The 15,612-nt window shown below is 39.2% G+C and overlaps 1 protein-coding gene across 3 annotated transcripts in view; it reads left to right on the top strand.

The window, feature by feature from the left end:
* The window catches only part of ARHGEF4 (Rho guanine nucleotide exchange factor 4), a 239,972-nt gene extending 224,621 nt beyond the window's left edge, over positions 1 to 15,351 (top strand). For all 3 annotated transcript variants that reach the window (XM_060768163.2, XM_067465889.1, XM_067465888.1), the window contains 8 exons: positions 1,919 to 2,113; positions 3,642 to 3,821; positions 5,090 to 5,322; positions 7,152 to 7,281; positions 7,930 to 8,061; positions 10,657 to 10,900; positions 12,869 to 12,946; positions 13,768 to 15,351. In XM_060768163.2, coding sequence (XP_060624146.2) covers positions 1,919 to 2,113; positions 3,642 to 3,821; positions 5,090 to 5,322; positions 7,152 to 7,281; positions 7,930 to 8,061; positions 10,657 to 10,900; positions 12,869 to 12,946; positions 13,768 to 13,925 — 1,350 coding nt within the window. In that variant the 3' untranslated portion in view covers positions 13,926 to 15,351. The remainder of the gene's footprint in view (positions 1 to 1,918; positions 2,114 to 3,641; positions 3,822 to 5,089; positions 5,323 to 7,151; positions 7,282 to 7,929; positions 8,062 to 10,656; positions 10,901 to 12,868; positions 12,947 to 13,767) is intronic.
* Positions 15,352 to 15,612: the final 261 nt, after the last annotated feature.

A 15,612-nucleotide genomic window follows, 5' to 3' on the forward strand; every position in this document is an offset into this window, starting at 1 on the left:
CCTAGCAATTCGAAAACATGCAAATGTGAGTAGATCGATAGGTACTGCTTCAGTGGGAAGGTAATGGCGCTCCATGCAGTCATTCTGGTCACATGTCTTTGGAGGCGTCTACAGACAACTCTGGCTCTTTGGCTTAGAAAAGGAGATGAGCTCCATTTCCCAGAGTCGGACTAGACTCTGTCAAGGGGAAACCTTTACCTTTGCTTTAGTAGCTCTATCCCTGGGCTGGAAAAGATTTGAACATGACATCACTTGTTTCCTCTCTTGCCCCATTCCTTCTTCACCCGTTTTTGCTCTTCTGCCAGAAGATGTTTGCTACCAGGGCTATTCTGGAATCTGCTCTGTTGGAAGATCTTTAGGTCAGCTCCCATAAGGGGCTTCTGCCAGCCATACCAGCAGATCAGTTCTGCTGTCAGAAAAAGGGTCTTGTACATTATACAGATCCCCTACAGCTCGCACATTTTAAATTGAGGTTGCAGTGCTCGAGTCCTTAATTTAAATACTTTTTAAAAACATAGAGGCAATAAAGTATTGAATAGTTTTGATTTTCTTTCTTCTTCTACTGCCATCCAGTGGGCATTCTGGAACAATGCTATCAATCTCAGATTGGCATTTTTGGAGGCATTAAAACGTCATTATCATTTCAGGGATGACAGTAATAAATAAAGTCACAGTTAAAATTTTATGTTATGTCAGCCATCTGGTTGAAATTATGTGAAGAATGCTTGACCTGAAGCATAAGTAGTAAACACATCCCAAGAGTTGTAAAACAAATTGATTATATATCAAAACTTTTTAAACCCACTTTTTTTTACAGATAATTCAGCAGCTTCTGCAAACTCTGTGGAAGTTGAGGAAATGAATAAAGTCCTGGCTCAATTCTGTGTGAGCCAGATTTCCAGAGGCAATGCCACAGTTGTGAAATGTCCTTCCGTAGAGATTTCTCTATGTTCCTTTAAGTATCTAGAGAAGCCTTCTGGGTTCTCTTGGGCATTTGAAAAGGCACTATTGAAATCTCTAAAGTGTTTTGGAATCTTAAACATTGTATGATCTCTTTGTGTTATAACTATGTTGGGACGTATTCGTTTCTTGGCTGAAAAATTGGTTTCCTAACGCTTAAGAGCAGGGACTATATGTATACTGCATTTGAACTGCATTATATGGCAGCCCTTGTTGGGAAGAATAATACAAGGGGAAGAATTGTGCACAATTTTTGCCAAATATTTAAACATCCCAGATTTTTTTCAGATTATTGCGCACAAAAAATTGTGGGATTAGTGCAAAACTCTAGCACAAAAATTGACACATGATTTTGAAAATGAAACAAAAAAGTGTGTATTTTTACAATATTTTTATTGCGTGAGATTTTTTTTTGTACAACATTGATGGTTTTATTTGACACTTTTGTTGCACAGGATTTTTGTTGTGCAAGATTTTGTTGTGCAAGATTGCTGCTTTTTGTATGTATAAGATTTCTCTAGAAAACAGCAATCTTGCGCGAAATTACCCATAGGATGGGGATAGAGATTGTTGTTGTAGTAGTAAAACCCTGTAGTGGTGAGAATGAAATATCAATCTTGCACATTCTTCTTTTCATGGAAAAAAGAGGGTCACAATTTTAATCTTCAGAGAAAGCAAAATTTTGTTTTCCAGCCCTCTTAAAATTCATTTTTCTCAAACTAAAATCCAAGCTGAAGTAGAATTCATGTGGTCATAATGAAGAAACATTAGTTTTGTATTCCAAGCCAAAGAATTGTATGTGTTCACAAAAATGCTATATGAAGTCCTTGAAATTTCCAGTATGGAGATTCAAGTTTCTCCCCCTTGAATCTCCATACTGGGCAGCACAAGGACAGCAAAGGAAGTCCATATAATCTGGCCATACTTTATATGAGGGAAACCTTTCTGTTTGCAACAGCTTCGGGTGAACCAGGATGAACCAATGGAGGACTATCCTTTGAAGCTAGAAGACGGCAGAGAGGAAGACTCCAGAAATGCTGCCCACCGCTATGGGATAGGGCATACAACTAAGGATCAAATGAGAACTAATGTGATCAATGAAATCCTGAGCACAGAAAGAGATTACATTAAACACCTGAAGGACATATGTGAGGTAAGAAGTCATACAGACAACAATATGGGTAGAAATACATTTAAAGAAAAGAAATATATTTATGTTTGGAATCTAGAATTCTGTAGTAATTCTCCAAAAGAGTTTTTAGTTAATTAGTACATTAAATATTCTATTGTTTTTCTACTTTTTAATGTAAACAGTTTTATGACGATTCAAGCAATATGTTCCTTCACGAAATTTATGTTGTATAAATGTAATAATTTATGTCACTATAGGTTTTTTCTCCCCCATAGAACTGAAACATTGTCCTATGTGCCTTTTTTGATGACAGAGGAGAGAAAGAAGTGGCATTTCACAAGGGTTCAGATATCAAGTGTCCAGTTTTACCTGCTTCTAAGCCAGTGTTTCTCAACCTTCCCAATGCCGCAACCCCTTAATACAGTTCCTCATGTTGTGGTGAACCCCGACCATAAAATTATTTTCCTTGCTACTTCATAACTGTAATTTTGCTACTGTTGTGAATTATAATGTAAATATCTGATATGCAAGATGTATTTTCATTCACTGGGCCAAATTTGGCACAAATACCCAATACGCCCAAATTTGAATACCGGTGGTATTGGGGAAGGATTGATTTTGTCATTTGGGAGTTGTAGTTGCTGAGATTTATAGTTAACCTACAATTAAAGAGCATTCTGAACACCAATGATGAAATTGAACCAAATTTGGCACACAGAACTCCCATGACCAAGAGAAAATACTGGAAAGGTTTGGTGGGCATTGACCTTGAGTTTTGGAGTTGTGGTTCACCTACATCCAGAGAGCACTGTGGATTCAAACAATGATAGATCTGGACCAAACTCGGCATGGATATTCAATATGCCGAAATGTGAACATTGGTGGAATTTGGAGAAATAGAACCCTACCAACAATAGAATTGGGCCAAACTTCCCACTCAGAACCCCCATAACCAATGGAAAATACTGTTTTCTGATGGCCTTTGGCGACCCCTGTGACACCTTCCTCGCCCCCCCCCCCCCTCCGGGTCTCGACCCCCAGGTTGAGAAGCATTGTCTAAGCAATCCAAATCCGAATGAAATGCTGGCAGAGTACTTTTCACAACTTTTTGAGTTCCTTGCAGTTTCATCATTTTGCTTTTGAATGTTACTTTGGAAATAATGTAGCTTTACTTCATTGGAACCTTCTACTTCACTTTTAATTCTAGATAACTTTGAAGCAGAGGGTTTTTCTCTCTCCCGATGCTCAGATCTGTTCACATGACATAGAAAGAGGAAACAGTTTTTTTATTTTTGTGGCACAAGATGTTGCAATATGTGAAGTGGAAGGAGTGTTGTCACATTCCTGCCAAATCCTATTTTTTCATGTTACTTTCTTTGGTGATATTATCAATCCAAACCTTATTAAAGGGCTTGGCCTTGTTGTGCGCCATCAGAGTTTCCCATCAATCTGTTTAGCCATATTTCCAAGAATGAGATGGAATGCAGTTCTTTTTGAGTTTGTCCCTTTTTATAACTCGCATCAGGATCCTCTCTTTTTTTCTTACTAGGGCTATATAAAACAATGCCGTAAAAGAGCAGACATGTTCACAGAGGAACAGCTGAAGACTATTTTTGGAAATATCGAAGACATCTACAAGTGCCAGAAAAAATTTGTTAAAGCGCTAGAGAAGAAGTTCAACAAAGATTACCCCCACCTGAGTGAGATTGGCTCCTGCTTCTTGGAATATGTGAGTAGATGGAGGCAAAAGTGGAAGTAACGGTGTGCTGAAATGTGCCTCTTTTGGACGTTATTATTGTAAATAAACTCTTTCCATGAATCTATAGAGAAATCAAAGCATCTGCACAGACTATCACTGTATCAATATTTTCCACAATGATATGGCCTTGTGTATGTGTAGATTAAGACAACAAATGTATTACTATGCATCTGTCTTAGGTAATGTAAAGGTTTTGGCCTGACATTAAGTCCAGTCTTTTCTGCCTTTGGGGGTTGGTGCTCATCTCCATTTCTAAGCCGAAGAGCCAGGGTTGTCCATAGACACTTCCTAGGTCATGTGGCCAGCATGACTGCATGGAGCGCCGTTACCTTCCCTGCATGATTGCATGGAGCCCCTGGTAATGCAGTGGGTTAAACTGCTGAGCTGCTTAATTTGTTGACCGAAAAGTCGCAGATTAGAATCTGGGGAGCAGGGTGAGCTCCTGCTGTTAGCCCCAGCTTCTGCCAACCTAGCAGTTTGAAAACATGCACATGTGAGTAGATCAATAAGTACCTGTCTTGCAGGACAGCTTTTGCCTGGCTTTTCACTTTCCTGGGCATGTGAGCAAATGCTTTAAATGCAAGATTGGATTGATGTAAATATTTATTGTATATGTGTGAAAGTGAACAATACAATCAGTAACTATGGAAACTAGATGCTATAGAACTTTATGCTACACTCCTTTTCAGCCAGTGGCATAGCAGTTGTGATTTTTTACAATGATAATTTCAACACAGTCGTATCAGTTGTGGTGATATCAAATCTGTTTATGGTAAATGGGTAGCAGTTACTGTTGTTTTCTAGTGAGGCTTTTTATTGTTTCCTGAGTTAGTGTTCGGGTCTTTATCATTTAGTCACCCGGTTGGATTTCAGTACTGAAAATCCTGTATCATATTATTGTTCCAGCTGGAACTGAGTAGCTGATCTTTGCACGTCCCTATCATAAATGTGACAATTTTGCAGAACCCTTGCAAAGTAAGTTCAAAATTGCTGGAAAGTAACAAACCTGATAGTTTTGTTTTCAAACTCTGATGGAAAATAGAAATTATTCTGGGATGTATGTCTAGAAACTTTTTGGTAATAATTTTGAATTACAACATAAAGCAAAAATTGTTCTAAAATGGCACATTGTTTTATATTTTATAAGGTACTCTGGAATGATTCCTATGTTCCTAAAATTGTAAGTCATTTGGCTGTAAGGTCTATTCAATTAATATAATCTTTGTCTTTTAATTCAGCAAAATGAGTTCCAGATCTATTCTGAATACTGTAACAACCATCCAAATGCTTGTGTGGAACTTTCCCGACTCACCAAAGTGAGCAAATACGTGTATTTCTTTGAAGCATGTCGCTTGCTTCAGAAGATGATTGACATCTCTCTGGATGGCTTCCTCCTGACTCCGGTGCAGAAGATTTGCAAGTACCCATTACAGCTTGCAGAACTGCTGAAATATACCAACCCACAACACAGGTAAGGAAAACACACATGCTTGGGAAGTGACTTTGTTTCAAGATGCAATCCTTAGTCATTTTTACACTTATTGTATGCATTTCTCCATATTCCATTTTGATTTTGGTTTTTTTCTTATAGTGCTTGAAATCTTAGGCAACAAACTCATATCCACTTACTTGGGAGTGACTCCCATTGAATTTCTTAAAATGTACATCAAACATGTATAATATTGCATGGTTAGCATCTAGCATAGTGTTTCTCAATCTAGGGGTTGGGACCCCTGGGGGGGCGGTCACAATGGGGTGTCAGAGGGGTCTCCAAAGAACATCAGAAAACACACTATTTTCTGTTGGTCATGGGGGTTCTGTGTGGAAAGTTTGGCCCAATTCTTCCATTGATGGGTTCAGAATGCTCTTTCATTGTAGGTAAGTTATAAACCCCAGTAACTACAACTCCCAAAATGTCAATGTCTATTTCCCCCCAAGCTCCACCAGTGTTCACATTTGGGCATATTATGTATCTGTGCCAAGTTTGGTCCAGATCCATCACTGTTTGAGTCCACAGTGCTATCTGGATGTAGGTGAACAACAACTCCAAAACTCAAGGTCAATGCCCACCAAATCTTTCCAGTATTGTCTGTTGGTCATGGGAGTTCTGTGTGCCAAGTTTGGTTCAATTCCATCATTGGTGGAGTTCAGAATGCTCTTTGGTTGTAGGTGAACTATAAACCCCAGCAACTGCAACTCCCAAATGACAAAATCAATCCCCCCAACCCCACCAGTATTCAAATTTGGACATATCGGGTATTTGTGCCAAATTTGGTCCAGTGAATGAAAATACATCCTGCACATCAGATATTGTCATTATGATCCATAACAGTAGCAAAATTGCAGTTATGATGTAGCAACAAAAATAATTGTATAGTTGGGGGTCACCACAACATGAGGAACTGTATTAAGGGGTCACGGCATTAGGAGGGTTGAGAACCACTGATTTAGCATCTAACAATACAGAAACCTTGTCCCAGCCGACTTCCCAGTTATCATTGTTATCAACATCACAACCTCATGACCAGAACTTTGCAAGTCATAAGTGGGAGGAGGATCTTGAGAAGGATAACTGACTCCCAGGCAAAGTGATGGGAGAAGCAATGCAGAAGGAAGCAGCATCTTATAATCTTATGAAAGGTTATTTGCTTATATGATTTAAAACTGCATTGGATTCCACCTTTGCATTAAATCTGCAAATACACAACTTCTAATGCAGAGGGACTTATGATAGCACCATGGATACAGGCCAAAGTGTCTCCTGCTTTAAAAATAGTGAAGATCGCTATGCCAGAAGCTCCTTCCGGTAAACAGATGGTAATTCCTACTTGTCCTCCTTGGTATTGAAAGAACATCCAAGAAAGGGCAGACAGATACATCCTACTTATCACAGCAGGAACAATGTGGTGTGGGAGGATTTCAAGTTAACATTTCAGATCGAGGGAGAAGCACCAAAGTGCAATTGTCTCTATTACCAGTGACATATTTGTTTATGTTCTGCATATGTCATGAAAATGTTCTCCACAATTATTTATACTGATGAGATCTTTTATAAGCATTGGCAAAATAAGTTGTACATTGTAATGGTTCCATATTATGCCCATGTCACAAATGGGGGAAACTATTAAACCCTGAACAATTACACCAGATGTTCTTAAACTCAGGAACAGACCTCCTGATTTTTAAAATTTTGTTTGGTCAGCAATTTGCTTCGTAGTCACTGATGCTTATAAATAAAAGATGAATCCTTTTGACTGGTTTATGTTGCCACATTTCATGATCTTTTTAAAAAAAATCTAGGGATTTTAAAGATGTTGAAGCTGCCCTAAATGCCATGAAGAACGTAGCACGGCTCATCAATGAGAGGAAGCGACGTTTGGAAAACATCGACAAAATTGCTCAATGGCAGAGTTCAATAGAGGATTGGGAGGTAAACAAACTTAAAAAAAATTTCATGAAGGAAATAGTTCTTCCAAATATTTTTGACTTTATCATGGCCTATAACAACCCCAAATGCAAAGATAGAAAAAGAAAACAAAATATGAAAAGTTCATCTGAATTGAGAGCAGAGAATTTGCATTTAATTTGGAGGGGGGCTGGTGGCGCAGTCGGTTAAACTGCTGAGCTGCTGAACTTGCTGACCAAAAGGTTGGCGGTTTGAATCTGGGGAGCAGGGTGAGCTCCCACTGTTAGCCACAGCTTCTGCCAACCTGGCAGTTCAAAAACATGCAAATGTGAGTAGATCAATAGTTACTGCTTCAGCAGGAAGGTAACAGCGCTCCCTGCAGTCATGCTGGCCACATGACCTAGGAGGTGTCTATGGACAACGCCAGTTCTTTGGGTTAAAAATGGAGATGAACACCCCCCAGAGTTGGACTAAACTAGACTTAGTGCCAAGGGGAAACCTTTACCTTTACTTTGGGGGGGGGGGTGTCCTATTTCTTATGTATTTTAATAGGGAAACAGTAAAGAGTGCAAAGCTGGGAGATTTTCTAAAGTTAGTTGGCCCCTTTATAACAAGCCACAGTATATTACCTTTGGGGGGAAAATGACACTTCTCTTGCCTTGTGGATGATAGGGTGAAGATGTCCTTGTCAAGAGTTCTGAACTCATTTACTCGGGGGAATTAACCAAAATTTCCCAGCCTCAAGCCAAGAGCCATCAAAGAATGTTTTTCCTCTTTGATCATCAGCTTGTCTGCTGCAAGAAGGTAAGCTAACCAAGTGACAATTGCTTCTGTCTCTGTGGACGAACCCTCCTGGGGACAGCAGAACTATACCTTTTTGCCCAATGCTCTTTCCCATTTTGCACTCAAGCCTTTGTTTAAAGAACCCCTCAGCATGTTACAATGATAGCATTTGATCTAAACATCACTGTTCATTCATATAAATCAAGGAAAGGGTGTAATACTGCCAATGTGCCTACGCAGCTGACGTTTCTTCCATGCTGGCCTTCTGTGCTTTTCTGCTCATGCATTTAATGAAAGCACCCTGGTGTGGACCGCTTTCCTGCAGCGTTGGAGGGAAGTGATGTATTCAGCTTTTGTAAGATAAAAGCAGCAGCTGAAAATGCTATCAAATTAAATCCATCAGAATTGCCTCCCACACTTGTTCTAAACCTTGGGTCAGATTCTATGGTTATATGGTTTGGTTGTCTCCAGTCGTGTTTCCACTTGAACATGCTTAGCTTTAAGGTTAATCATTAAAATGCACACCTAAGTAAAAATCCTACAAAGCCGAGAGGTAGAATAACAGGAAAGTAGACATCACAGGAGGCATTGTTCTCCTACCATAACTGTAATGGGTCACTCTGTATCTGTTTCAGAATGAATCAAAGAGATGTTCTCTTTCACTAAACTACTTGTGTCAAAATTTATGATAGCATCAACACTGCATAATGAACAAACACCGTTGTGGGTTTTTGGAACTAAAAAATACCCCACTGCCCATCTGCCTTAGCTGAATATCTGTTATCTATATAAGATAAATGTAGGTGCAAAACTAATTGAAATGGTAGAGTGCACCATAGTTCAGTATCGGTACATATAACCTTGGGTTTGCAAAGTGTGCCTCAGAAAACCCAATTTGATAACGCTGGCCAACACACATTTTTGTGCCTCAAATGTTAGCATGTTTCAGAGTATATTTGACCTGCTGATTCCAGAAATGGCACCAGTTTTATTTATTTTTTTAAATTTTATTTACTACACTTTTATCCCGCCCTTTTCTGTCCAAAGGTGACTCAGGGTGGCATACAAGCAGGTAAATTAGATGCCGAACACTTTCCCCTTATCAGCTTTAGCTTTTGAGATACAGAACATATGCTATGTACCAGTCACCATTTGCTCACCCATGGAAAACCATAACCAAGTAAGGAACTAGAGCTGATACTGTCTACCAAATGCACCTCAGATAACCCCAGGATCAGGTCTAAAAACCAAGACATCAAGAAAAAAAATGGGGGGGGGGGGGGTTATGTAATCCTTTCAATTTACCTGGAAGATTTCATATCTAAATTACGTCTGGGGGGAAATTTGATGAAGAATCTAGAAAGCTCCACTGAATTTGTAAAGCAGGATTACCAAAAGGATCTGCCGATGAAAAATAATTCAATCAGTGCTATTCTGTGTACCTGATGCCAATGAAATTTTGGCATTCTGAGAAATACTTGCAAAAAGCCTCTTCTATATACAGTTTAAAGGGACCTACAAGGTTTCCTTTGTATATTCCACATGGACTCATTGAACTCAGTAAGCATTTTTCAGTACTGCAAGAGATTTTTTGCAAGATATGAAATCCTTTGAAAAGCAGTTGGAACAATGGTTAGGACATGTGTGATCATAACGAAGGGAGTGCAGTTCCCATTGATAGCTACTCATCTCTGGAACATTCCCATTATGATTCTGCACATGCACTAAACTCATTTGTGTGAAAGCACACTTTAACCATTCAAAGAACAGTTGAAGATGAGTGAAGTGATCATCTCATGATATAGAGAGAAGGTAATTGGAGTGTGGTGTTTGGAAGTCTCTGATATTGATAAGTCCTATTAACATTGCATCATGTTTAATATGTTTCCTCAACAAGGCACATTTTTGTACAAAAATACAATTCCTAACCACGTTCTTAAAATATTTTGGCTTTTTGAGCTCTCAATAAACTCCCACAGCTTGTGTAAGTATGGAAATTATTTCATTTCTGAGGAGTTCAGACACATCATGGGCTCTAGATCTTTGATGAGATCCCTTTGTTATGTGCTGACTTGAAACACGCTCATCACTAACTACAATATTGCAAGAGGAAGATGGAAAGCTTGTGCAGTTCTTACAATCTCTTTAATGAGTTCAATCCCAGCATACATTTCCCTGAGCAATTAAAAATGAAGGGTTTTTTTCAGATACAATGTTATAACTTTACTTCTTGCTTTAGTACCAACATGAGAAAAAACTAAAGAGAGCTATGTAGTGTGAAGTAGGTCAGCAATAACTCATGTTAACATTCCTTTATCTTATTTATTCTTTTGCTAGAGAAGTTTTAGATATAGCCATTCTTTTAGGCCACATTAGGTGACCCTTTTATTTCTTCCCTGCAACATTTGTTGGACTATGTCCCCATGAACTGTTTAACTCCCAGGCAAAAGAAATCGTGAAAATTAATGCATATCCATTTCTAATGCAAATATGAAACTCCAAATTGAAAAAAAAAAACCTTTATTATTTTGTGCATTGTTTTTCACCAAACATTCCTGTATCAGAGTAGTGTGAGAAGCAGCTGGAACAGAACATGTTTGCTTTTCTCTCTCTTAGGATCTCCTGCGTCGCGATATCTTGTATTACAAGACTCGAATCAGCATGGACAACATGGAGATTCTGGATGTGGAAGATGGGAAAGATAAGGACTTCAACGTCACTGTTAAAAATGCATTCAAATTGCACTGTAAGGACACAGAAGAAGTCCACTTATTCTGCGGCAAAAAGCCAGAACAGAAGCAGCGTTGGCTCAAGGCGTTTGAGAATGAAAGGAAGCAGGTTCAGCTCGACCAAGAAACTGGTATGAAACTACAAGCAGGATTGTGACTAGAAACACTGGAAAGCTGTTATGGAAGTAGAACCTCTTCCCCTGAGGTTTCTCAGCCACCCAGTTTCTGAATGCTCCCACTTATTCTTGATGTTATAAATAAAATAATACACAAATTCTCAGATATACATCTTAGATAATCTTCCTTATCAGTACACTGGCCTAATAAGACCCTTTGTGTAAGTTAATGCCTCAAACCCATTAAGTATTTGTTCCGTTTCTTTTTCTCATTGTGTCTCCATGCCTTTCAGTGGAGCCCCATTCCTGGAACTGGTTTCCACATCCATTACCTCCTTTATGTCCTTTCTAAAGGCCCAGAAACTTTTCCTGGGCAATCCAAGTCTCATCATTGTAAGAACACCCAAAGGGTGTGCCTCCTACCTGATGTAGTAAAAGCAACTTAGGATCCTTTAGCATCTTAAAGGCTTAACACATTTTCATGAGATGCATGTTTATCCAGAATTTCATATGTAGGGTGTGTGCTTGTATAGTGTGGGTGAGCTATGATCTATAAAACTTCATGCTCTAATAATTTTGATATTCTGTAAAGGTCTCTTAGGACTTTGTTGTTCCATGAAGTTCCTCTCCTTTATTATTGCTTCCCCCCTCATATCTTTCATGTTTGCTAATGCTTGACACCAGTATTTTTAGTTGAGTGTGGTCACGACAGGACTGCGAGAGCTATTTGCTCTGTTTAATACTTGTACTACTAAGGGAGCAATAAACATTAAACTGATTTGGGACGCTAAGGAGGTACCAGTGGGAATAGCCAAGTTGATTGTGGATCACACTCCATGAAAAGCACAGGTGTTTGGGCTTGAGCTCCACTTAAAATTGTTCTAGGTTTCATCAGGACAAATTCTACACTGAAGCCACACCTTTAGGCAGCAGCCCTGTGTATGAATGCACACTTATTTGGAGGTCCGTTCCATGGAAAACATGGGATACTTCCAGAGCTTGGAATCTTCTTTCCTTTTTGGACTTCATTATTTATTTATTTGCTGCATTTCTATACTGCTTTTCTCAACCCTAGGGGGACTCAAAGCAGTATACAGCATAATAAATGGCAAAAATTCAATGCCTCATATACGAATAAAAACAATACATTACATATCTTAAAATAATAACATATAAATTAAAATCATTAAAATCATCAGACATGATCATTTGCCGGTTTGGGTAGGTATCAATTATCAATCTTGTAGGCAGCGCAATTATAATGAAAGTTTGTGATGGGGACCAGAGCCACCAAGGCTGCCCAACACAATCAGTAAGTAAATGATGGAAAAGCCTCAGAGAGCAGTTTAGCTAATCCAGGTAAGTAGTCCTCACACATCAACAGATGTTGCAGGTGCCAGGCAGCAAGGAGGTGAGGCAGCAAGGGGCCTGTGGAGGCTCCCTGCACAGATGATGCTGGTGCCAGGCAGTTCCCCACTCAGATGTAGCTACTACTGAGTGGTGAAAAGGTGGGGGCTTTAAAGGGGCCAGGCAACAAGGCAGCGGGGACCGTGGAGGCAGATGTTGCTGGTACCAGGTCGCCCCCCACTCAGATGTAGCCGTTGCCGGTTTGCGAGGAGGCGGGGGCCCTTAAAGGAGCCAGGCAGAGGCAGTGGTGGGCCGTGGAGGCTCCCTACGGAGATGTTGCTGGTGCCAGGTGGTTCCCCGCTGAGATGTAGCTGCTCTTCAGTTAGAAACAGTCTTTCAGTGTGCATGACCAGTAAACATACTGACTGGAGGATTCTGGGAGATGCAGTTCATAAAAGCTCAACTGATTTCCAAGTAAATTTGTCTAAAACTACAGTGATAGTGTTATATTTGCTGCATGCATTAGGATTTTCCAGTTGTCTTCCCATCCGCCATATATTCAGGTTGCTGTGTATTTAATGCCATGATGTACCTTGCAAGTGTGGCTGCATTCATGGATTTTATTTCTTTCTCAAGGTTTTTCCATTACTGAGGTACAGAAGAAACAAGCCATGCTTAATGCCAACAAACAGAACCAGAGTGGAAAACCAAAAGGCAAGTAGCTGGTCTTCTTTCCCATCTTTCTCCCTGCCCCTTATATCACAGCAGAACAATATGAAAATAAGAATTCTTAACCTAAACACTTCTTATATAATCTGAGTTCATAGGTATCAAAACAACTTGAGAACTATGTATGTTGGATTGGTAGTGGTAGTGGTGTGCCTAGAGCAGCAAAACCTATTGGGTCATCTGTATTTAGGGTAGGAGTGCAACTTGATGTTGCAGTTGCAGCTAGCCATCAAAATAACTGTCAATAAATCTGCTCATTTAGTGACCGACACCTTGTGGCAATGAAAACAATATATTTCACCAGCATAATCATATAGAAAAAAACACACACCCATTAATGAGTTATTGTGTGTAGAAACTATACTGAATATAGCTTGAGATTAGAGATCCTCGTTCATCTGCCTTCCATGCCCCTTACAAAATATCATGAAATATGGTAGAAAATGGGCTTTGAAAGTATGAAAGTTCTTTTAAAAAATTCAGTAGGGCTTGACAGCTTCAGTGGGAATGGGTTGGTAAATTTGCTCTGAACTTTAAAGAAGCTATCCATGGAGGATGCTGAATCTTATAATCAAAATAAAATCGGCTTTTTACAAAGGTCTTTAAAGTAGAAATTAAAACTTAAAGAGTGGATTCTGTGACAACATAATGAAAACTTTTAATGAAAATTTTTCTTGAAAAGAAAAGGTAGAATTTTTCCAATGGAAGAAAGGAAAGGCCTTCTCGAGTATAACAGTTTATATAAGCAAAATGCATCAAGGCGGAATCAAAGTAACATTTTGTCCTCTTGCTTATTTTCTCCACAGTGGTCACCAGGACATACTATGATTTTCTGATGCGCCAAAAGCACCCCACACTACCTACCAACCTTCCTCAACAGCAAGTGTTCATGTTGGCAGAGCCCAAACGCAAGCCCTCCAACTTCTGGCAGAACATCAGCAGGCTGGCACCCTTTCGAAAATAAGGGGAAGCAGCCCAATCTTGTGCCTGAAATATCTTCTGAGAAAGCACTTTATGCATCAAATCCTGCAAAACTAAGCACTGGCTCCCTCTCACGGCTTTCCGAGGGACAGCATTTTCCCTCCCCACCCCATTATTCCTTTTGGCCAGACTTAGATTCAGAAGTATTATGACATTGTCAGATGTGCATTTGTATGTATGTGAAAGTGACCTGAACCTGCATCCAGTTCACTGAATACCCAAGAGAAAACAAGAGAGTTAGAAATCTCTCCCCACTTCTCCCACTCCTTTTACTTTCCTTGAACTTCTTTTGTTTCTTTCCTTTTGGACCGCTTTTCCTTTTGGAACGTGATTCCCTGTCAGTTCCAGTAACGCTGCTAGACCAAGAAGGCAAGTGGATATGGCAAGCCGTACAACACCTTAGCCTTTGCTATGAGCAGCTGTTTAGTGTTGCTGCTGTTAGACATTTTTCTGGAGCAATGGACTCCCCTTCCTCACCCTTTTTCACAGAAATCCTGAAACAGACTGAGCGTTTCCACCGAGGCACTTTCAACCTACCTTAGCTAAGATTAAACTACTGAGATGGAACCAGTAATAACAGACAAATCCGAAGCATGACTAACAACCAAGACTTTTACAAATTTACATGACTTGGTGTATATTGTGAGAGAGGGGGGAAATGTGCCTAAATTCACTTTGAATTACTTTTTGTCCTTTCTAGCAACACTTTGCCATAATTCCTGGCCAATGAACATTTTTGTCAATGTTTTTTAAATGTTTATTTATGGTAAAAGTGCAGATAACTGTATTTTGTAAGAGTTTGTAATCTGTCTTGTCAGATGTTAACTTGATGCCTGTTTTGTCTATTTTTTTCCACTAAAGAAAAAAGACTCATACTTGTAAGGCTATATTCCTAAAAAAACTAAGAGGTGCACTTGAGTTAAAAGATGAATTTCAGATTTATCAGGCACTTGCAAGCAAATCAGTATTATCTGGAAGCTGTTTTACTGTTGTAGTAGCCTTTTGGAGAAGCAGGAGTACTTCCAGGAAGACAGGTCACATTATTACAAATTTGTATGAGAGTGTGGTCAAACACTGACACTTGAATATGGAGGGCAAAAATACTCTTATAATCCTTGATCACAGAAGAAAATATTTGCCTTATACTAGTGAGATAGTTAGAAGCCATAACTGATTGAATTGGATTTAATCCCATTATTTAGGGATTTCCTGGCACTGTGAAGTTGAAAAGAAAAACTCAACTTACTCTGAGATGACTGCAGGAGAGTGAACACTGCAGATTGAAGCAGAATCCAACTACAGCTACAGTCACACAAATCCAGAAACATGTACAGATTCATTCTTGCACTATTCTTTTCCCCCAGTGAGGGGGACAACATTCGGTTTCATAAAAAATCTTGTAAAAGTGACTTCCACTCAGTGTGTCTGTGTATATTTTACAAAAAACGCATTATACAGTAGTGTCTCGCTTATCCAACATAAACGGGCCGGCAGAATGTTGGATAAGTGAAAAAGGTGGATTAGAGGAGGGTTAAAGGAAAAGCCTATTAAACATCAAATTATGTCATGATTTTACAAATTAAGCACCAAAACATCATGTTTGACAATAAATTAACAGAAAAAGTTCAATACATGGTAACATTATGTAGTAATTATTGTATTTACTAATT

This window comes from Anolis sagrei, chromosome 3 (assembly GCF_037176765.1).
Source record: "Anolis sagrei isolate rAnoSag1 chromosome 3, rAnoSag1.mat, whole genome shotgun sequence".
Taxonomy (NCBI): domain Eukaryota; kingdom Metazoa; phylum Chordata; class Lepidosauria; order Squamata; family Dactyloidae; genus Anolis; species Anolis sagrei.